The 24,614-nt window shown below is 40.1% G+C and overlaps 1 protein-coding gene across 1 annotated transcript in view; it reads right to left on the reverse strand.

Annotated features, from left to right (window-relative positions):
* LOC306768456 (protein unc-13 homolog B-like) overlaps nucleotides 1-24,614 on the reverse strand; it is a 70,243-nt gene that overhangs the window by 30,357 nt on the left and 15,272 nt on the right. Inside the window, exons 3-10 of the mRNA XM_079256825.1 lie at nucleotides 20,682-20,781; nucleotides 17,510-17,627; nucleotides 17,223-17,346; nucleotides 15,729-15,802; nucleotides 15,528-15,585; nucleotides 13,319-13,529; nucleotides 572-862; nucleotides 393-483 (exon numbers count right to left, since the gene is read on the reverse strand). Of these exons, the coding sequence (XP_079112951.1) occupies nucleotides 393-483; nucleotides 572-862; nucleotides 13,319-13,529; nucleotides 15,528-15,585; nucleotides 15,729-15,802; nucleotides 17,223-17,346; nucleotides 17,510-17,627; nucleotides 20,682-20,781 (1,067 nt within the window). The remainder of the gene's footprint in view (nucleotides 1-392; nucleotides 484-571; nucleotides 863-13,318; nucleotides 13,530-15,527; nucleotides 15,586-15,728; nucleotides 15,803-17,222; nucleotides 17,347-17,509; nucleotides 17,628-20,681; nucleotides 20,782-24,614) is intronic.

Below are 24,614 nucleotides of genomic sequence, written 5' to 3' on the forward strand. Positions count from 1 at the left end.
CGGGATCAACAAAAAGTAAGAGTTTCAACATTAACAGAAAAGCCAAAGACCGCTGTTCCCCAGTGTAGTATTATCTCAAAATGACACAGTTTTGATCTTATCTCTATGCATAGAAATGTTATAATGTGCAGGAGGACAGGGTTTTGAAAGATTGGTGGCAGTTTATACCATGCTAATACAAAATGTACTCCTGTTTAGCTTTGTATGAACAGGAATTTGATCTGTAAGCAATACTGAAAACTGAAAAATAGCTTAAAACATCCAGAGAGGTAAAACTCAACCAGTGTCGGAGGAACACAATTTCCATGTTTACAAGAGTGTTGTCTTTGTGTACTGAGTAGGTAGGTTTACAGGAAGAAGATTATTAGTAGAAAAAGTAAACTACTGCTTACCTCCCGGAGCTGAACCCTGACTTTATTAATGGCCTTCAACCAGCGAACTCTAGATGGGGAAAAAGGTAATGGTGGTCCTCCATCATGGAACCTAAGTAATTAACAATGAAGAGACCTCAGTTCTATTGCATTGTTTTTCATAGAAGCTCACTTGGGTAAAATCTATACAAGAACTGTACCTTTGGAGTTTAGATGATCTTTCTGCTGGAGTGTCATTTTTCAAACCCTGTAGTACTTCAGAGGACAGCCGGTCTCCTTCCTGTTCACTGATATTAGAGTGTCCATTGGTGGAAAGATGTCCATTTGTACATGGCTGCCCGTTGGAAGAATGGCGTAAGCCAGTACTATGAAAGGAATGAAAGGACTCCTCTAGTTCAGACCCTCCAGTGCTCTCATGGCCAGTCTCGCTCAGCTGGGAGCTGGCCTGGCTCAAGTTCCCTGATGACCCAAAGCGGCTACTTTCCACTGGACTACAATGGCAAAAAAGAGTGAGGAAAATATTCAGAGTTAGAACAGGTTAAAATCTACTCCTAAATATATTTGTATAATACTCTTACTAAAAAAAAAAAAAAAAAGGCCAGACAGGTGGGAATTAAGAGATGAAAATAGAGAAGTTCTTCTTAAATTACATTCATTGTTGAATAAAAAGGATATTAGATTGGAATATACCCACCTGTCTGCAAAGAATTACTTATAGACTATTATACAATCTATCCACTGTTCTTTAAATTCTGACATATTTGGTGTGCACACACCATGAAATTCCCTAGAATAGATACTCAACCTTGCAATGAGGCTGCTGCATGTTGGAAATAATAAAAATGATGATGGCATGTGTTATACACTGTATAGACTTTCCTACATTAAACCTGAGCTTCTGAACAAAACTCACACTTTTAAGACCACACTCCACTTTGTGGTGAAAGATGCCTAATCCCTATAAATTGCTTACTTTTACTATTACAACATTCATATTTACATACAGTTACATCTGCATATTTTATTTTCAATTTTATTGTTTCCTTTTCATTTTTTTCACTAATTTTAAAAGCATCTGCATTGTATACAAAAAGGTTAGGAAACTTTGCAAGGCTGAAGTATAGATGAAGTTAGAAAATAAAACATGCAGAATTGAATGTTATAAAAATCTTACTTATTTTATATGTAAGGGCAGAGAACTACATTTGCAAAGCTGAAACAAAGCCAATTAAGATGTTGCTGAATAGGAGGACTATTAATCGACTAAAATATTGTCAGAATCAAATCAGAACTCCATCATCAAACAATTTACACAACTTATAAATCTAGATGAAAGCTGTGATTGTTAAAGTGCATTTTCAGGTGAACAATCAATACTGTTAAAATTCCAGGAGTTGGGGAAAAAAAAGACAGAAAATGCAGAATTACATTACAAGTGAATTGGCAATGATTATGTAAATTTTGTGATTGAGTTCTGTTCTGATATTGGACATGAAATTGGAGACACAAACACACAACAGATGTAAAAGTTCACAAGTAGAAAGAATGGACTGCAGAACTGGACAGGAAACACAGTTTTCAAACTGTCATTGCAGCATAAATGATTAAGGGGGATACCAATTATGATGCTTTTTACTAGCCTTTTATCATTCAACAGATCCATCTTGGACTGATTGTCCAGCTGCACTCCAGAAGCAGAACCTGCAGAGGGGTACGTTTCTACAAGTCTTTCCTTCTCCTTTGGGGTCAGGGATGCTGAAGGATCTACTTCAGGAGCAGAGATGCATATCTGGGGGGTTTCTATATCATCTGAAAAACCTACCAGTTCAGTATTTTTGGCCTCAGATGTTGCAACATTTTGTACAGTTTGTGTTTGACCACTTGTTGGCATGTTAGATTGGGGTTGAGATGTTGTCACCGAGACAGCTTGTGGCTTGGGGGGCTCTGCCTGCCAGGGAAAATTTATCTTTGATCCAAATAGCAAAGAGGTTTGCTCCTGTTTTCCAGAAGCAGCACTTTCCTCTTGAAATAGGCCTCCAGATAGGGTTTTTAATCCTGATAACAGACCACCACCTTCTGTTTGAGGCAGCGAAGGAGCAACTGATGGCATTGCAGGTGAAAAAAGGGATCCAAGAGATTTTCCTGCATCACTCTGTGTCGACATGAATCCAAACAGAGACTGACATGGGGGTTGCTCAGCACCATTGAACAACTGATCAGCTGGGGAAGGTTTATTCGAATCTGCCTCTTGAGCAGCTAGTGGCACTGATTTGTCACCTTCTTGGCTCTCAGGGCCTCCTTTTATGACCATGGGCTTTTCATGTATCACCTCTCCGTCGGTATTTATCTTTTCTTTCTCAGCGTTATCTATCTGATTGGAAAGGTTATTTGTTGTATTCAGTGGTTCACTTGCAACTATAGAAGTTTTCTGACCAGCTGTATCAGAAGCAAAAGCTTTGCTACCAGTCAGGTTTTCAGATACCTGCTCATGATCCATTTTTTTGGTGCTAGTGTCTCCACCAGATGGAAGTACTTTTGCAGATACAATTTCACTTTTAATCTGTGGCTGAGGAGCAGCACTGTGTGTTGCTTTTGGTGCAGCTGGCACTGGTTCAGAAGGCTTAGGTGGTTGTGCCATTCCCCCAAACAGAGATCCACTTATGCCTCCAAGTATTGATGCTCCAGCCTGGGATCCTGCAGTCTGACCCGTGGCTCCGCCAAACATTCCTCCAAGCAGTGATCCACCTGTCTGTGATGCTGCTCCGGCACCTCCAAACATCCCACCTAGTAATGATCCACCACTCTGTGGACCTGCAGGCTTGGCAGTGGATCCTCCTCCAAACATCCCACCTAATATTGATCCTGCAGTGGGAGGTGCTGTGGGTTGAGGCCCAGACTGTGGAGCAGATCCTTTGAATAAACCTAATAATGATGAACCCGACTGGGGAGATGGCGACTGGGTGCTTGGTCCTCCAAATATTCCCCCTAATAAGGATGGTCCAGTTTGACCAGTAGGAGCCTGGGGTGCTATTCCCCCCAGTCCAAACAGTGAGTTCTGCTGTTGTTGAGGACCTTCAGTGGGAGCAGCTGCTGGTTTAAACAGAGAAGACACAAAGCCTGTAACTGTATCTGCGGCTGAGTCACTAACAGATTTGTCCAGCTCTGGTGGCTTCTGCTCTGTCTGGACTGCAGGACTTACTGACTGAGAGATCGGTCTCTCGCCTTCGATTTTAAGTGTTGCTACATCTGGACTTTGACCACTTACAAGCTCAAGTTGGGCTGGTGCACTGTCGTCAGGTTCTTTAGAGTTATTATTTTCTACTGAAGTGATCAGTTTATCAGTAGGTTTTCCACTAACTTCTCCAGTGAGGCTGCTTTCAGATTTGGACAAGCTTGTGTCAGGTTGATGTAGAGCTTTTACTCTCTCTTTGGTTGTGTTAGCAGTATCAGTTACACCTATTTCCATACTATCTGGAGAAGTTTTACTGTCGTCATCAGTGGGCTTTGGCAAAACACCTGCATCTAATGCATTGTCAGTTAGTGTTGTGGGTAATGTTTTCTTGTCATCATTAGATGAGGTAGTTGCTGCAGTGGGTGTTGCAGCTGGTGCAGGTCCTCCGAACACTGAAAGCAAACCTTTATCTGGGGTCTCATTTGGAACAGAGCCTGGTAAAATACTGCCCAGAAAAGATGAACCAGTTTTTCCAGTGTTTGTTTGAGTAGTAGAGCCACCCAAAATCCCCCCCAACATAGAGCTGCTACTCTGGGAAGTTGAGCTTTGCGTGGTAGTGGGGCCACTTGTCTGAAGCACTGTTGACGCAGCTGCTGAGCCTCCAAAAATCCCACCCAAAATAGACCCAGCAGTTTGAGATCCAACAACCTGGGGAGCAGATCCACCAAATAGACCTCCAAGTAATGATGCCCCCCCTGTCTGAGGTCCTGAAGTTTGAGGACCTGGTCCAGCAGCCTTAGTGGGACCAGCTTGAGGAGCATTTTGAGGTGCAGACCCTCCAAATAAACCACCAAGTAATGATCCTCCTGTTTGAGTGGCTGGTGTCTGAGGCGAAGACCCTCCAAACATTGCCCCTAACAGAGAACCTCCAGATTGTGAAGATGGCCGAGGACTAGAACCTCCAAAAACAGATAATAAACCTTTGGTCAAGGGATCCTTGAGGCCTGATTCTGCTGACGCAGACCCTGTCGGTGTAGGACCAGTCTGGCTAGTTGTAGGTTCAGTACTGGAAGTAGAAAACAAAGATAGCAAACCTTTTCCTGCACCATCTGATATTGAACGTGATGATGGAGGTTGAGAGCCTGATCCACTAATCATAGACAACAGGCCAGAAGCTGGTGTCTCCTTTGGAGGGGCAGAATCCTGGAGTGCACTTGCTGTGCTTGTTTCTTTTTGCACAACAGATTCTGTTTTTGGTTCCTCAGGTTTTACATCTACATCTTTAACTGTGATTTCCTCTTTAATAGAACTTTTCACTGGTGTAGTAATATCACTGGATGGGCTTGCATGCATTTCACTTTGGACACTAGCTTTGCTCTCTGAAGTTTCACTTGACATTGCATGGACATTTGCTGGCTCTGGGACATTGCTATTGGATATAGATGCCATTTGTGATGAACTTTGTCTTTGTGGATCGTTGTTAGCACATGATGAGTTGGGAGGCTGCTGTAGTGGGGAAATAGCTTCATTTAAAACAGAGACTATACCTTTAGGGGATGCTTTGGGTGGTGCAGTCTCTGGTGCAGAGGACATGTTTGCACTTCCACTGGGTCCTTGTGTTTGAGGAGTACTAAACATGGAGAACAAATTTTTTCTGGGACTTTCAGTAGAGGCAGATAGCCCACCCAATAAACCAAGAACTGAAGTTGCTGTTTGTCCTTGTGGTTGAGGCAGCTCTTGTGGTTTAGATTGTGTCTGAGGTTGCTGAGTTTGAGACTGAGGTCCTCTTTGTTGAGATGGCATAGTTGATGGCTGAGTTTGCAGAGGGGTGGGATCACTAAACACAGAGAAAAGCCCCTTCATTGGACTTTCAGATGAACTTGATGGCCCGGGCAGAATTCCCCCAAGAAAAGATCCTGTCTGAGCTGGAGATTGTTGCATGCTTGGACCTCCAAACATAGAGAGGAATCCTGTTGATGGGGGATCTTTTGGAGGAATAGCTCCCTGTTGCTGGGCCTCAGAAGCAGGCTTTGTTTGATTAGAGGGTTGGGGAGGACTTGGTCCGCCAAACATTGATAATATACTTTTACCAAGTGTTTCTTGTTGAGGAGGTTGTGACGTTGCACTTGGTGGATTTTTTTGAGGTATGGGACTGGTTTTAGGTGCAGTCTGTGGGGGACTTGGCCCTGTAAACATTGAAAATAGACTTTTGCCAAGGGATTCTTCCTGCGGAGCTGTAGCTGCTGTAGATGTCTGAGGCATGGGGCTAGATGGAGCAGCTGGTGTTGATCCTGCCAGCATATCTCCAATTGAAAATCCAAACAGTCCACTGGATGGTTTATTTGCTGTCTCCTGCTTTATCTGCCCTGTCGGTGGCATTGTCTCAGACTTACTAATTGCAGGCTGTGTGGAAGGAGTGGTTAAAGATGCTTGTGATATACTTTTATTTGGGATTTGGCTTTGCGCAGACCGAGATGCACCACTTTGGTCCACAGTGGATCTAGATGTTGATGAAAGTGAACCCTCTGTAACACTAGGTTTCATTTGCTGTTTTTGTGGTGGAGGTGACTCATTACCAAATAAGCTGCTAATCGATCCAAACAAATTGGAGACTCCTGTAGTTTCTTTATTGCTTGTGGTACTGCCTGGTATGGAAGTACTAGTACCTGTTTTGCTTTGCTGATTAGGAGATGTGTGAGTAATTGTCTGTGGGCTTGATATGGTCTCCTCCATACCAACTGTAGATTTAAGAAAGCTCATGAAGCCTGCCTGTGGTTGTTCAGATGCTTTTTCTGATGCCACAGCCACTGGTTTTTCAGCTGAAAATGTGGATTGTGCAGGTTTATTTAGAGATTCTTTTGAACCTGAAGGCACTGTAATGCTGGGCTTTGTCGGTGGAGCTGCTTGTTGTCCCATGGTAGTTTGACGTGAAAGTCTTGGTTTCTGTGATGTTGTTTGTGGGAGTGTTGAGGGCTGGGTTACTTGAGTGGATGTTGGTACTGCTGGTAAAATTCTTCCCTGTGTGGTAGCTGGCTTTTGCATTTGCTGTTTAATGCCTTCTGGATGGGTCACAACAGCAGGGGACTCTTCTTTAACAATCTTTGATTTGAGACTTTGAAAACCTGAAGACAAAATATTCTTAGGCTTGTCAGAGGGCTGATCACATTTGGATACACCACCTTTATTCGATTCCACCTGCGGTTTGCTCACAAAAGATGATATTAGGGAAGAAATCTTTTTGACTTGACGATTTGGCAATGCTTCAACTGGAGACACTCTTTTCCTCCATTCTTCATCTGAAACATCATCTACATGTTTTACTGTCACAGCAGCAGATGAACGCCGCCGCTGGCTGGGTTGATAACAGTTGTAAAGTAGCTGCTGATTTGCATTTGCTGCAGGAGTAGAGTTTAAGGAAACAGAAACCTTTTGAGCAAGAAATGACTTGACTTCTTGGTTGTTCCAGTTAGGACCAATGTAATCTCTATTGTGGGATGATAGATCAATGACATCTTGGCAGTGATCTCCATAGACATAACTAGGGTGTCTTGGGTCCATCCTGATTTTGTTTAATCTATAAGATCCGAAATCCAAAACTTGTTGCCCTTGCGAAACAAATGAATTTTCAAACAATTCAGAGAATTGCTCAAGATTTAAATTCATGAGCTGGTTTCCTTTTCTGTAGGCAGCAGACAAATCTAAGGGGGCATTAAGAAGCTGGGGATCACATTGATCTTCACCAGGAAGCCATAGAAGCTCATCTTCATTGTAAAGTGGAATTTTAAATCCACAAACTAAAACCATTTCATTGTTCAGACAAGCACTGGGGAAGCTACCTATTTGCTGTGGATATCCACATGATTCACTGTCAGGTGCACATGCATACACATATTCACCTGCTGCATCTGTAAGCAAGGCATAGATGTACTCATGATCTGTATAAACAAAGTAGCCACAGTCACCATCTTCTGCTGGCCACCACATTCCTTGCTCCAAAAGAGCAAGCCACTGCTGATACCATTCAGTGTCTTCAAGGTACATTGTGTCTTCTGTCTCAATATGGGCACCTGGCAGGAAACCTGTTGTATGAAATGGACCATAAAATGGACCATTAGTGTGAACATTTTGTGGGTTTGCATTATCCATTCCATACTGCCAGTTTGCTGAGTAAGATAGGCTTGGTGCAGTTTCCTCATAATAACCTTCATGATATGAAATACCATTTAAGCTGTAAGAACTACCATCATTAAATGAATGCCATTTCCCAAATTTTGTGTTACTCTGTTTTGTAGTTAAGTTCAATGCACCTTCCTCATTAGACGAATATGCAAGGTTCCCCAAATCATCATAGCTATTCCATAGTTTCTTTTTGGCATATAGATCTTCATTTGTGTATCTTTCAAACACATATGATTCCATTTGTTCTTGGTTACATGAAACACCTTGCCAAGCTGTATTGTTAATTGGCTGATTGATATTTAAGGAGCTACAGTGATGGATAGATGCTTGTAATGGTGTACCTTCACAGTTATAACCTTGATCTTCCACCTGGTAGTTATAATTTAGCGACTCATTCTGAAACTGCTGCCATAGAGCACTTTCACGAATCCATTGGTTTTCATCATAAGAGGGACTGAATCCATATGCAGACAACGGACTTTGATACAAGTTCTGACTTGTTGCTCCAAACAAAGAGGGGCTGCTTCCACTAATACAAGGCTTGAGGGTCATGACTGGAGATGTAGCATGGTTTTGCAAAAGAGAATGAATATTTCCTGTACTATAAGCAACAGCATTTGTTGGGCCAAGTGAGCCAGAGTAGTACAGCTGAGGTAAATTACCTGTGCTAAATGAGGAGTATGTTGCCTGACTTTGAAGAGATCTTGCAAATGTTACTGAGGTTCGCAAATCTAAACTCTCTGCATGAATTGATACGGGTGTACTGGTAAGAGCATGTCTACTCTGTCCTGGAATAGGGGAATCTGGAACAGATCTTTGCAGCCTCTCACTTGCAGAGTCTGAGGCAGTGCTTTTTAATACATCTGAGTAAATTCCTGTTGCATTAGTAGAGAGTATGTTTTCTGTGATCTGATATGGCATTGTTACTTGTTTAGTACTCTGGTCTTCTAATACATTTTTTCTGAACAATCCAGATAAAAAGCCTTGCTGACCAGGTCTTGGATTTCTCTTGTCTTTGTCTGGTTGTTCTTGTGAGGATTGTTGTGTAACATTAGACGCTGACTGTTGAATTAGACTTTGTATTGTGGTGGGGGTCATCAGTGTTTTCTGTTGTGGTGGTTGGCCCATTGATGTTTGAGAAGTTGTATCAGTGATTTCAGACGATTTTGTTAACTTGTTAAACAACCCAGAGAGCATTCCTGGCTGACTTGATGTCTCCACTGGTGCTGGACCAGGCTGGCTACATGGTACTTTATTAGGTTGATTTGCTTGGGTCTCATAAACATTTTGTTGCTGTTGAGACATATTTTCAGAGGATTTGAATAACCCAGAAAATAGTCCACTTGCTTGAGTTGTTTTTTGTGTTGTGCAGTTTTGTGACTGATTTTGGCTGGGGAACAGGATATTCTTTGGTCTTATTTGCTCATGACTAGATTTACTTGGGGGAATTACAGGATGTTGAGCTGGTGTTTGATTTTGTATGTTTATACTCTCAGCTGAAGAAAATTTAAAAAGACCAGATGCAACAGCAGTCTTTTGGGAAGGTGTTTGCTGAAGTGGCACAGTTTTTTGTCGAGTAAAGCTTGTTTTACTTGTCTCTTTTTGGACACCTTGCTGTCCCAAAGTTCTGTTACTTAAATTAGGACCTGCACTTGGAGCCTTCGTCTGTTGGGGGAAAGCTTGTTGATTATGTTGAACTGAACTAGGCTGATGAATTGACTGACTGCTTGAGATATTTTCAGAGGATGCTAATTTAAGGAAACCAGACAGCGGCCCCTTTTGTTGCGGTTGTTGTGTTTCACCTGGGTTCTGATGGTGAGCAGGGTAACTGGCAGGGATGTCCCTTTGCCTTTCAGTTTCAGCAGACTGTACATTTTCCTGTATGTTTTCAGCTGATGAAAATTTCAATAGGCCAGAAAAAAGGCCACCTGTCTGTGCAGCTGAAGAACTTTGTTGTGGGGCAGTGTGATGGTGAAGCTGAGGGGGAGCATTGGTCGTTGGTGGTTGATTTCTTCCTTGATGAGGCACGCTGCCAGAGATGTCACTAGCAGAGCCAAATTTAAGCAGCCCAGACAGCAGTCCTGCTTGTTTGGGTTGATTAGAGCCTGTCTGAGAGACATTTTCTGCTGAGCTCCCTTTAAAAAGGCCACCAAGAAAACCCTGTGGTTCAGGCTGACTGGGAATTTGATGTTTCATTTCTTGTGGGACTCCAATTGGTCTCTGACTTGAGGTAAGCAGTGGACCAGATGGCACTCTGCTTTTTTGAGATTGGTGATTTTGGGTAAAAATCTGGTTTGAACCAGGAGGAGCAGAGGGGGGGTTAAATATGTTGGAGAACCATCCTCTCTCAGTGCTTTCTTGGGGATTAGCAGAACTGTGGGTGGCAGAGGTTGCTGAAGATGAGTCAGAATGTGCTTGCTGAGGATTCTGTGTTTTCATGGAGGCACTAATATCTTCAGTAGATGAAAACTTCAAAAAACCTGAAAGCACACCTCCCTCTGCTTTGGGATGTTGCTGAGTGGAAACATTCTCAGAGGAGAGGAAAGGTAGCTTCAGCTTACTGCTCAGTGATGAGTCCTCTGCTGGTTTCTGAATTTGGGGATCCTCTGTGGTTCGAAACACCGGGTAAACGGCCACAGGAGGAGGTCCCTGAGATGGAATTGGAACAGGTGTGATCAGTGAGCTTAATGATTTCTTAAAAGGGCTAAAGAATCCAGTGTGCGCAGATTGTGTCTGATCTGCAAACTTTTCTGGCCCTGGAACTGGCCCATTTTCTTGCTTGTAAATCTGTGGATGTTGTCTCCTATATAAATTTTCATTAGAATTTTGACCAAAAAGTTTATCCTGTGATGAACTTCTCAACTTCTCCAATTTCATACTTCTTTCAGTGGTTCCCACCTGTGTAGCTTGATGCACACTTTCATCACCCCATTTCTCATCCCACTGTGTATGTGAGTTAGGACATTCAGACTCTGGTGCCTGTTTGTTTTTTGGAGAGATCTCACTGTCCCCTGCTGTAAACAGCTTTAAAGAGTTCAATTTTCCCAAGACGGAATTTCCTGGAGCACTTTGAGGTTTGGTAACATACCCTGGTTTATGTTCTCTTGCACTTGTTTGAGTATCCTGATAATAACATTTGGCAGCACATGGTGGCTGAGAAGGCAAAAAACTGATTGATTTTTCAGGGGATGTTTCCACTGGAGATACAATGGCTACTGGAGCTGTGTTATTTGACTTGGGAATAAAAGAAAACAGTTTTGTTATTCCAGATTGTGAGGGCTGTGCAGATGGTGCTTGTGAAGTGGGGACAGGTTGTTTGGGGCCTCCTCCAACTTTGTCAGTCAAAGAACTGAACAATGAGCTCATGGCACTTTTCACACCTGATATACCCTGATCAGGAGGAGCTTGTGATTGGGATTTTTCTTTAGAATCCTTTGTACCATTCTGGTAATCTCCAAAGGAATCTGTTCTATTGCTCCCTTGAGAAGATAGCCTTGATTTGCTTGATTTAGGAAGGGAACCATACTTGCTAATTTCTTCCTCTTTTTCAGCAAGGTATTCAGAAACAGTTTCAACTAGACACTGAAGCTCATCCATGGGGTCTACATATTCATCAATTGGTTCCTCTACAGGAGAGAGCATAGCCTCTGAACCCCACCCTCCAGTTTTAGATTTGCCACACTTCTTCTCTCGAAGGCCCTGAGAATTTTCAATGTGGCCCTCATAGGAGGAAGGATGCCTTTTTCTGTAATGTCTTGCATTCTCAGAGAACAAGTCTTCAGCCATAAAGGCAATATCATCAATATCATCCTCTAGTCTTGGAGGGTAGTGCACATCCTGAGGGCTCTCTAATTCAAAATCAAACCGTGCTCTCCTTTTAGCATCATGCTCTTTTTTGTATGCCACGTAATTCTCAAAAGTGTGGTCTAACTCATTTTTAGCCCACATCCTTGTTTTATAGAGGAGGCCATTTTTGTATGGCTGGAGGCATGAGGTTATACACTCCTCCTCTTCCTGCATCTCTACTACCTGCCTCATAAATACCTCCCCTCTCTTCGCATGGAGGAGTGTGAGGTCGGAAGTGTCTTCTCTCAGCTTGTCAGCCTCTGTACTGAGCAACCCCCCTGGGTCTGTTATCTTTTTCTTTCGCCGTCGGTCAATAGTGTCATAGCCTTCTGGGTAGGTGGCAGGCAGGAAACCACTACGTTTTGCATTTTGAGTAACTGGTGCATTTGATGACTCAGGGTAGGGTCTTCCCATTCGAAAGATAACATTGTCTTCATCGTCATCTAAAAAGTCACTCAGCTGAGGCTTTGTCCGCCCTTTATATTTTTTTTCCCAGTCGTCCACCCCCATTCCAGAATCTACAGGTATAATCCTGACCCTTCCTTTCTGGTTTAAAGATCTTATTAAGGTTAAGGGGAAAATGTAGCAGGGTATGGGAATGGACATAGGGACAAGGAGAAAGTAAATATAAAGACAAAAAAAAAATGCAAAGAAAAGCACAAGTTAAGCAGCATGATAAAAAAAAAAATCAAGTAGAAAGAAAACAGACAGGAAAAACTTCATGCAGATAAAAAAAGAAGCAGATAGCACAGAAATCACTGCTGTAACATTGATTGAAATTACTAGCCAAATAAGTATTAAACCATTTGATCTCATATGATATTAAGAAAACTTTATCAGAGAAATAATTAAAACTTAAGTTGTTATACATAACAGTGGCTTGGGGATTTAACTGTATGCATACAGTGAAAGTTTGTGTATTACTGCGTCAATGTTTGGTTTGCATGTGGTTTGGTGAAATGAGATCTTTGTTAATCCCTGTTCCAATGGTCACACTTATCAGCAATTCAACACTCGGCCTGCACTAGAATCAGGGTGGCGATTACACCAAATCATTATCACATGGCATTTAGTTTTTAAGCACCAAAGAGAGAAGCATATGTCTGTAACTGAACTACTCCCTCAGGAGGCCAAACAGAGGGGTTCCCTCGGAGATATGACTAAACCAAGTTCAGGGCTGTTCAAAAGACAAGGGAGTTCAAATAACAAAACCCCTTAAGACTAAATGAAGCATATACAGTGAGCTTTTCATAGCTGTAATCCTCTCTTTTTCTATTTTATCTGTTTTCTTTTTTCCCCTCTTGTTGTAGAATTATCCGGATCAGCTTGCTATCAGTCAACGCAGGCAGATTGGTGCAGTCTCATTGGTGTGCATGCATTCTGTGCACAAGATTAAATTCCCTGCACCAAGACTATTTGTTTCATGGATCAAATATGGCCTCCAAACAACACACAGTGACTATTACAATTCTGAAACACTGTTATTTTCTTGCAGGAGCATTAAGGATTCCTCCTAATATTCAAATTATTTTAATAACAATAACCATACACAAGTTTTTGTCCCATCTCAACAACTCACTAATGTAAGTCATTCTTAAGCTAAATGTACAAAGGAAAAAGAAAACAAAACCGATTGCAAAGGACAATAAAATTTTAATGTTTTGAAAATTATCCTAATTAGAATGACCTATAAAGTAAGAGTTTGGCAGTCCTGATACTTGATACTTTTTTAATGGTTTGTACTGTCTACCTGCTCCCCCGCTGGTCCCTGTAGTCCAGCTCAAAACTGTGGATGGAGTCTGTGCAGCAGTCTGGGTGCTGCGGTCGATGCCCCATGGGGTACTGGTGCATGGAAGAGTTGGGCTGAGCTGTTGTGTGGTAACGAGGAGGCAAGCTGTTACTGGTCTCACTGCGGTAGTCACTGTCCCGGTCATCTACAGCACTGTCCTGGTCATCCAGAGCTGTAACAGGTGTCACCATATGTCAAATAAAATATTTCCATAAACATGGTAAAGAATACACAGCAAGTATAAAGCAGGCATCTTTTTAAAAATCATTGTTTTTTTTAGTCATGTAAAAAAAGAGGAAAATGCATATTTGAATATTCCTTATCTGGGATTAAGGTTATGACACATCTGATTTAATGTGCTTCAATAATAAAACAGCTTCTAAATAATAAATCCATATAAATGATCTGATGGATCTCTGTATAATAGTAAAGGGCTACTAAAAAGGATGCCAGTAATTTAAGGTGGATTTAACTACAGTCAACATGGTGATAGCCTAAATAAAAATGTACATCAAACTTGCACAGCCCCTTACAAATCAGGCTGCAAATATATGCATCAATCTTTTGCAATGTCCTGGGATGACTGCAGGGATTACGTTAAAAGCCAAGACTCCAGTTTTGAAAATCTTTTCAGAATCCGTTAAGTAGTATGGGTGTTTTAAACAAGGACTGATGCCATTTATGACATTAAAGAAAGAAATATTGACATTGGAGAACAAGTATAAAGTCAGTGATATAGTCTGAATGGCAACTACAGATTTGATTTTTTAGTTTAATTGTCAAAATGATAACAAAAGAGACATGTTTTTTTTCCCTTCAAAACACTAGCAAGTGGGTTAACGCTAACAATCACTGCTTGCATTGACTATTGCATTTCTGAGAATTTTGGATCAGTAGCCTAGACTCTGCTAAATCTGGTAATGACATGTTCTCCTCCTCTATATTTGTGATTGATGTGCAATCATATGCAGCTGTTATGATTGATGCATAAAACTTTTCTAAACATACAATGATCTGAAAAAACAAAGAATAGTTTGGAAGGCCCATGTCTGCAGGCAGAAAGAGCTCAAGGAGAGGGTAAAGGACAACCTTATTGTTAAAGATATTGAATAAAATAAGGCAGGTGGATGTATGTAAGCACTAGCTGCTCATGTACTTCATAAAGACATTCACAAATGATAAAAAAATAAAATCAGTAAAAAAAAAAAAAGAAAAAAAAAAGTCATTACTAAAATCATCACATAAATAGATTAAAAAGTGTTACAAAAATAAAATTAAAACAAAACCTAATAATCATAATCAGTCTTCCCAAGTCTATTTATGTCCAGAGAAACTCTTTCACCACTATTCCTCTAACTAATGACCTCACATAAAATACTGTCATTTTAATGAATTAAAGAAATGAACTCTGGCTTCTTTCATTGGATACTTTAATGAATATTTGTATAAACATTAAAATATTTCCCTTAAAAAAAAAAAAAAAAAAAAAAAAAAAAAAAAAAAAAAATTCCATTAAAAATACTTGTAGCAAAAGTGAAGGTGGTGTCATTTCTAATAGAAGGAAAAAGAAATAGAGTATCTGTTTGTTTGGTTTTTTTTTCCCCCCACATTTCTAGAATGCATCCAAAACCCCTGATGTTATAAAAATAACACAATAAGACAAAATCACAAGCATGATAGGAAATAAAAGGCCAAAGGGAATCAAGGAAAAAACTGATCAAACACACTTGTTAGAATATTATGCAACTAAGATGCATGGGAACATTATAGATTTCAAGTTGCTGGGGATTATCATAACATGCGGAGAGGATTGAGGGTTAGGCAGGGGGGGAGGGGATCCATCAAAGTGTGTTACATACTCTGTGGGTCTGCCCATCCGAAATAGTTGCCTGGTGAAAGTGCAAATGTTACAAGTGAGAGGTAAGTCGTGAGAAGGCAGGATTTGTTTGAATAAAATGTTATAAAAGAAAGAGGGGGGAAAAAAACAGGAAAGAGAAATCTAGTGTCCCTGTGTTGGACTAGAAAGTCCTTTGATTTCAGAACTAATACAACAACACTACAGAAGCAGCTGAACAAATGTGCAAAAGTAGTAAAAAGACAGAGCTGCAAAGGTGAGGAACTAGCTCCATCTAGAGGCAGAGATGTTTGCAGATTGGGGAGTAACACTCACAGCACTGGGAGGCTGCAAATGGCAGTGGGCCACTCTGGTCATCATCCTGAAGAGGATACTAAAGAGGCAAACAGAAACATAAAAACAGCAGCTTTGCATCATAATTTGCTCAGTAAACAAAAGTGAAACTAATTGTATTTTTTGTATAAAAAAGAATAATACATGCAAAACAAAAAAAGTTAAACAAATACTGCCTATTACCTCATCATGGATTCCCATGGTGTTGATGCGCTCAAGCTTGCCTGTCCAATACAGCGCCTCATCATCTGGGATGTCTGGTGACAAGCATGCATGAAACAAAAGTAGCATTTCAAAACATCCTTTTCAAGTAAGCAAACATGATATATTCATGCCTGTTTAATTTCTCATAATCTGCTTGGGAATAAAGAAATGAAAATAGCCTGGATATACCAGCAGCCCTACGTACATGCATGCAAACAGTGAAATATGCAGTAACTGACACAAGTGCAGTCCCTCCATTCTTTAATAGAGCCCCTCTAGCAATCTTAGTAACTTGAATAAAAATAAAGAATATAGTCTTGTCTAAGACCAGGTAGTCTCACCATGCCCACTTTTTAAGTGGACCTATGCTGCTTGGCAGACAGATGCGCTTTAAAGGCCACCAATACAAAGGCCAGAGCTTCAAAGGGACACAGACATACAGCTTTAATGAACAGCTTTGGTGGCACAGAATACACATGAGCACGATGGGCAGTGGCAACCTTAAAAGGCCTCCATAAAAAAAAATAAAATAAAAATTGAAAAAAAGAAAGAGGCAGCCTCCCACTCAGTGGGCAGACACCCTCCTTTAACTTTGATGCCTTTTGATCACAAGGCTTTAGTCAGTGATGCAGCATCTGCAAGGAAAATTGTGTCGGTCAAGGGTGGTCAAGTGCATTTAGGCAAGGGAAGAACAGGTAACAGCTCACCCTTCAATCTTAAAGAGCATAAAATTTGCACATGTTATGGACATGTGGACATGTTATGCTAAAACCATGCATTGTGTTTCTGCACCAAATTTTAAACAGAATATTATTTTTATGTCTGGTAACCTGAAAGTGTAAGTGGCTAGGTATAAATCAAATAAGTGAATGATTCCTATTTAAAAAAAAAAGAAAAAAAGAAAATAACCTGATTTTGCTGTTGCAATTCTACTTCTTCTATAATAACAATATACTGAATATAAAACCACTCTAAAGGCCTGCTTAACCACATTGGGAATGGGAAGGACCTGGAAAAGCTAAAATTAGATTTACCAACATAAACTGATGAAGTGCATTTTGTGAATCAGGAGTAGAGGCTATCTCAGAACAGTGTTGTAACATCCGGAGAGGAATCAACCATTACTATATGAAAAAACAATACCCCACCCCACAGTATCGAGAGAAACACAGCCTCACACAGCATAGAATGCTGTTAAGAACTTCCAATGTGCATACAGACAATAGCAGACCAGGATACACTATTCTTTCACAATGTTCCAGCTTGGATAGTTCTTCCTCTGTAGCCTCAGAAATCAACTGCTGACATTTAAGCAGGGGGCCTTTGGGGCATTTGTAGAACTCCATGGCTTACAGTTTGATTTGCTCTCAGGTAACCAGAATCACTAATATACTCTCTGATGCACATCCTGATGTCAAAGCTGGAACTTCTCAATGCACCTTCTTGACGAAGCATTTTCTTTGACAATCTCACCAAAAGGCAGCTCAAAGCGAGTATCCAGCAGGACCCGATGAGGTGTTGGGTTCTTGGTGCCGTATATCTCATCTGCTTTCATAAGGACCTCTGCGTCCAGGAAAATCCACTCCCCAGAGCCTTCCTGCAATGAAATGTATGCATTTTAATCTACACAATTTCTTTATGTGCATTTTTCCACCTGTTCTGTTGCAGAGGTTTAACACATCAGTATATACTGATACATCAATTCAGCGATCAACACTTCTGTAGTCCGAGGGTTTTCATTTGTTTACGTGCATACTTACCTCTTCAGACTGTCTGATATTTCTAAGAGGAATCCAGGAAGTCCCCACCATGGTGTCCCAAATGAGGCCTTTGTTCCACACCTCAACAATGAGGCCGAGGTCCAGCCGGTTGATCTCGCTAAGGAACAAGACAACAAAAAGAATTACAGTATTAGGCAACACAAATATTAAAGTACTTTTGGTGGAAAATGTCAGGGAATAAAAGCACCATGTATCATAGCGTTTTTTAACAGAAAAGAGAGAGAGAGAAAAAAAAAAAAACACTTTTTATGTGACATTCAAGTCAGACTCTAGAGAGCAGAAATTTCTGCATAATGAACACAAAGCCCAACCACTGCATGATAACAGAAGCTACTTTTTGTTGTGTTTTAGTTGTCATAATCCACCCCTGCCTCATTTCATTCAACAAGCTATTCAAAGAGCTCAAAAGCAGCTTGATGACAGCAGTAAAATGGCATATCCATTTTGAAAAGGAGCCGCACGACAAGTGCATTTGCATATTCTCATCTGTGGCAATTTACAATGATTGAGAGAGCAAACAAAAGGAAGATGCGAGAAAAGATAATCAAAGAGAGCAGATAATTGAGAGAAGTGCAGGGGAGGGTGATGAGTGTCCAGGACATCCAGGTGCACAAATAAAGCCTTCCTACATCATTTGTGCCTACAGAATAGCCCAAAATAATTAAACGTAACAAGCTATTACAATGAAACAGTGGCTCATTTGAACTGGGAGACTTCTATTGTATGTTTCTATTTAGATTCTGTTACTCATGAACGTACATTTTTATTCCACTGTGGATCACAGTTTGCCTTTTTAAGTACACAAAATGTTAGACAAACACATTCCTTACATGTTAAAATGCCAAACTGAACGCAGGTTTCTTTGACAACATGGTATCAAGAAGTTACCTGCCGATTACATAATCACTCTTAAATCATTTTATGCAAATTATGAGCCAAGAAAGCTTAAAACACAGAGCACTTTTCCAAAGATTACAAATTAGGTAAATGTAAATAGAAATGTGATTAGAGTTCCACTCAGGAGTTTAATCAGATCACCATTCCTTCTCCCACTGTACAAGTGCTGGAGCAGAAATCAAACTCTTGGATTATATGCATTGCTCTGGACTGGGAGAAATAATTCTGTTGGATCTAACTTAAATGTAAGAGATCATTGCTCTTGTAATTATCAATTTCTTAATGTTTTAATAATTATTTTTTCAAGTAAGTGGTTTTAAATGTCGTGATTTCATTAAATGCAGCATTACAGTGTGAAAATACTTCAAACGATGGCACACTAACATGCAGTCTTTATCAGCTGCTTTTTTGTCACATATATCTGACATCTTTAGTCAAATAAATGAAACATGGATGACAACTAATTTGAAGGGAATTTGGTTGTTTTGTTATTTGCCAAGGATGTGGGAAAGACCAACAAAATAAAAAAAAATCAATAAATGGAATACGTGTAAAGCGCCTGGATCTGTGTAAGACTAGTTGAGCGTGCACATGCAAGAGTTATTCAACCTCCAACAGCATTATTTGAATGTGTTAGTCTGGTCCTGTGCACTCATAGGTGGAGCAACAATTTTATATATCCATTATAAATTTCAAAAATTTGTTTTTTCTGCTGTTGTGTGACCAGGCAGTAAACTTCATGACTAAATTACTATCTTAGCAACTTGTTTTTAACTTAAAAAGTAACTGGCTTAAAATGTAATATTAAAATACAGCACATGAGAGCACACACAGTAGAAGCAAAGCAAATGCATAATAACTGCTTACAACAGCTGACATAAAGCAAAAATCAAATATTAATAAGTTTTGCAATAGTTTCATTACTGTCATAGTAAAATGATGTTAATATAAAACAGAAACTCTACAAAAATGTTCTATTTTAAATGCAGAGAATTTAAGTTTCAACCTCAACATACAGAAAGATTTCCAACTTCCCCACCTGATTCATGTAATCAAAGTAATATTATTTGTAAACTATAGAAAATCCACTTTTTCCTTACTTCAAGATTTAGTAGAGAAAATAACAAATTTTCCATATTAACAGGCTACATATTTACAATCAATAAAGTATGCTTCGTTGGAAGTTTGGAACCAAACAGCTGACTATCCAAACAAACAAAAGAAGAAAATCCTCCAGCCAACACATCTAAAGCTGGCTTAACAAAGCTCCTGGTTTGATAGACAACCATCAGAGGATAATAATAGAGGATAATAAAACTGTGGTTTTTATAGTTTTGCAGGCTATAGTTTTGCAAATCCTGTACATTTTCTGTACAGGAAGAAAAAAAAATGGAAATGTTAGACGTAGAATTACAGTATGTAGGCATGCATAGCAAAGCTCAGAACCGAAGCATTAGCATCCACTGTCATCTGGCTCCATCTTAATCAAAATTACAAGTACTCAATAACACTTGAAACAATTGTACTTGAAACATGAAGATACACACTTTGACATTTACCTTCAAACCCTTGTTCTATGCATTAGTTACATGTACAGTATGTTCGAAAAATAAGTGTGAAATTTACTAAAGTGAGTAGTTGTGTAAACATGAATACCCCCACTTTGCAATAGCTGCTGCAACAGGTGCTGCTCAGTATGAGCTGGAAACTGATGAACACCTGACTTACATGCTGAATCACATGAAGCCAACACATTGTTAATGGATTGAAGGAAAGATGAAGGTCTGGAAAAACAAACACTGTTGCAATGTTAGTTTAATTAAACCAGAAAATTACAATAAGGAAATGGGCAACGGCTGGTAATGAAGCTACTTTCTTGGAAAGAGTTGTGCAACTTGAGAGACTGTACTTCTAAGCTCAAAGTGGGATTTACAGTCGAAATAACTTTAAAACAAATGCAAGTAAAATGAATTAATGCATTTAAATACAGATCTGTGGCCATTTTAAAGAGAAATTAGGCCATGTACTACTACCAAAAAGAAGAGAAATCTCATGTAAATCCAGCCATACCTTTTTGAGTAATCCCATGATCAAACAAACAAACAAGGACATGACACCAACCAGTAATCTCCTTGGAAGGTTTAATGACAGCTATTAAGCCTCTCAAACACAGTTTCACTGTGCGGGCTCAAGCTCAAATAGATTGGTACATCTTTCAAGAGAGACATTGCAATTGCCTTATTTAACAACTTACAACATGAAATCTTGTTCCCAGCATGGCTGGTCCCCACGCACAGTGATGGTTGTGCTTTTAACATTCTGAACCTTCAGCGTCACGTAGGTGTTGAACTTATCTGAAACAAAAGAAAAGGGAAGATTATTGATCAAATTACAGCAAGGTACAGAGATACACTGTCAGAGAAAAATCATGGCATGCAATGAACTTCCAAAGCCAACTGCTTGAAAACATGACATATGACTTTCGGGTCAAGCTTAAGTTTTAAACTGAGATATAAAACAAAACTACACAAGTTTCCAACTTTACAAATGTGCTTTTGATCAATTTTGGAGGCATTCTGACATTCATGAAGCACATTCATGGAGCCACGATGCCCTATAGCATTCCAGGGCTGAAAACAAGCACTCGAGAAAACTTAGTTTTTTAATCAGCCCAGGTCACAACTTCACACCCCAGCAACTGAATAGCCATATTCTGGATGTTCTAAACGCCCAAAATGCTGGCTTCAGTAAAGAAACACAAGAGAAGCAGGTTAAAAGTAACGTGAGTCAACATCGAAGTGACCTACTGGCTGGAGAGACAAGAGACAGGGTGCAAGACCGATGTAAAATAAGCTTTTGTAAGTGGGTGCTAAAGAGTGAAAATCTGCAAAAGTTAATTCAAGACATTTATTGAGCTAAGAAAGGCAAGAGAACATAACTGGAGAAAGCAAGGAAAAGAAATAGAAAGTGACAAAACCGGACTCCATTTCCTACTGACTTAAAATGAAAAGGAAGATTTTAGAGAAGAGACAAGATGCTAAGTGGATACTGAATTAGCCTTCAGGATGTTGCGCTTCAGAGCGCAAATCTTTCAACGTTGTGCATTGAAACTATACACTCAACCCGGTTAAACATGTGCATAAGGAAAAGTGTGCAAGTGACAACTATTAGGGTTAATGCTTTACAACCTTAATAGTGGCCACTTCAAATATCTGCCCAAGTTATGCTAGAAAAGTTCTTTGCATTTTAATTTACTTTTAATAATAAAATTATAGATGGAAAATAAAGGGCTCAGTCAATAATATGAATGTGGTAGTTGTGTGATACTGTAGAGTCTGAAAGCTGGGGTAGGCAATCTTGCTCAGAGACTTCTTTTTTTTCTTTTTTTTTTTTTACTCTGGGTAAAGTGGTTCCTGGTCCCAATAATATTCTATACATTTTGTAATCACAAACAATAAGAAATATAGATATACCCCTCAGTTTACTGTAAATCTGTAAAAACTGACCAATCACAATGTTTGGGCTGAACTGAAGTTGTTCATTTCTTATATTTTGAAAGCTTCTTCTCCTGGCCCTCCTCCTCCCCTTCCTGCATCGCATACCCTGCATATAAATAGCGTGTTGAGAATACATAGTCGTGAAGAAGAAACTTTGAAGGCAATCATGGCTGAGAAAATACAGGAAGAATTTCCCCGACCCGGCTTTGTTTATTTGCCTCCTCCTGCTAAACAGCCAAGAAAGAGGAAATTGTTGGTGGAGAAAGCTGTGAACTAGAAAAGCACTCAGAGCGCGCAAACCTCCGCCACGGTATTTAAAAAATTCCTGGATCCAAACGGTGATCCGGATCATTACCAAAATTAAATCAGTTCTTCCTTTTCACATTTCCAACAACTCCTGAATATGTTTTTAAAATCCATCCATAACTTTTTGAGTTATCTTAAACACAAACAGATAAACACTGGTAAAAACATAACCTCCTCGGTGGAGGTACGAAAAAAGCCTTGGATAAAGCAAAGAGCAAAACCAGAGGGGGAGGAGCCAAGACAGGGCGCTACTTTCACATCTTACCAGCTCCCCAACATGACCTACCCCAGCTTTTATGGAGTGAAAATGATCTGTAGGGTCGTTTGACAGAATAGGGCAGCAAATTAGTGATGCTAATAAATCATTACTGGGTTTTTCTCAGTGTAAAGTGCCCTCAAATTTTTCTTGTGAAATGGTCATCAAGGACAAGCAGTATTACCTAGGGTTGAAATACTGCTTTGGCTCTGTGCGCAAAAGATCAGGAGTACAAGCGAGAGTGAAAGCTGATAAGTCCCCTCCCCCTGACGATGTCAAGCCAAACTGGGCCTTGCCAGCACACTGACCCTTTTAATCTCCAGTGAAAGCCACGTCCTTACGTCATACACCACACCAGACTCAAGCAGTCTGACACAGCTCTGCCACACAGTAAATTCCACTTCAAATTTTACATCCTCCTAATGTTTGTCCTCCAAACATACGATGGGTCAAAAGGAAGTCTGTCTACTCATGACGTATTGAAGCAAGTCACCCTCGACCTGTTACAGCAGCAGTAAAAGTTCAATGTCAGCTCTGATACCATCAATACTGGAATGCATACAATTCTCTGGAGCAGAAGATGATGTTAACAGCTGAGTTAAATGTTCCATATTGAAACAAACACCGCAAAGACTGATCCATAAGCAAAGCCTAAATGTGACAGGTTGCCTTTTTTTGTAGCGCAGAACTGCGTAAATGATTACTGCTGGGAAGCTGGTTGGTGCAACTGGCAGTTTAGACATAGACTCAAGTGCCTATCTGTCAGTCTGCATACTTCACACCCGGTGATCTCTGTTAGCCTACTCTCTGGCTGCAGTGATGGACAACAGGGCCACAAAAACTGTGTGCACCAGCTGTCAGCACTGAATTGGGTGAGGGTGGGGGTTTAGAGGATGTGGATTATATGGCCGCTAGTTTTTCATTTCCTGGTGCAGAAAGAGAGGAGCATCAACACGTGCCTACTGATGTGCTCACTTTCACTCGAGAAGCTTCAAACCCTGCACAGCCAATGGCCAAATATCAGAATAAGCTAAACAGTGTAAAACTTCATCAATAAAATATCATTCAATAGGTCACAAACTAAACTAATTTACAATGAAAGTTGAGTTTCTCTAAAAACTGAATGCTACACCATTTTCTACATACAATTAAAAATTCATAATCAAACATAAAAAATAAAAGAAAATCAGATACAAAGATATAGTGGTCTTTAGCAAACATTTAGACTTCTTATTGAAAAGCATAATCAGTTTTGAAAGTGACAACACCCTTATTTAGGATTTTTAAACAAATCCTGCATGCACAATACAGTAACTAAACACACATTCCACCTTGTGATCTTTGGGAAACAAAAGCAAGCAATCAGCTGTTCCTTTGTGGACTGATCATCTGACTGCACTAAACAAAGATTTTCCTGGTTACCTGGGAGACATGCTAAAACATTTACCCTGCACCAGCCTTTTCACACAGCAGCCAGATAAGTAAACTCAACTCTTGACAGACAAATTCGCCCCCCAACAGACAAAATACAGACACTTCGAGACTTCAAACCAGAAAAACTTGACATGACACAGAAACAACTGTCCATCCCACATCCATAAGTGACAGAACACAAATGTAATTAGTGCCACAAGAGGACAGTAGCAACAAAGACAGGCATTATTACAAGAGAGCCTGAGGGATGCTCAAGCCTTTCCCTAATTAGATAGTCGATGCCTTGTGCCACACTTGGGATGGCTCCCGTGAGGAGCAGATAAGGGAGGAAGATGTATGGATTAGATAAGAGCCACTTAGTGGCTATGGACCTTTTACAGCAGGTGCTGTCCACGAAACAGCTGATACAATCTACACTATTCATGAGGAAGTGGCAACAACTGCTTTGGGGGGAAAAAACATTTCATGTGACGCTTCATATTCGCAACTCTAACCATTAGTGGATGGGAAAAGTCAACACCAAAACCATTGTTCAAGAATAATAACCATGTTCGTCAGTTTGCAAGTCGTGTGCTTAATATTTAAACTTTAGAAAGAGCAATAAAGGTTTAAATATTAGCCAAAACGTTTAAGAGTTTTGTACAGATATGTTTCCTGGAGTGTACTGCTTCATACCAGCAAAAACTTACAGTAC

The sequence above is a fragment of the Telmatherina bonti genome, assembly GCF_933228915.1.
Source record: "Telmatherina bonti genome assembly, chromosome: 17".
NCBI classification, from domain to species: Eukaryota; Metazoa; Chordata; class Actinopteri; order Atheriniformes; family Telmatherinidae; genus Telmatherina; species Telmatherina bonti.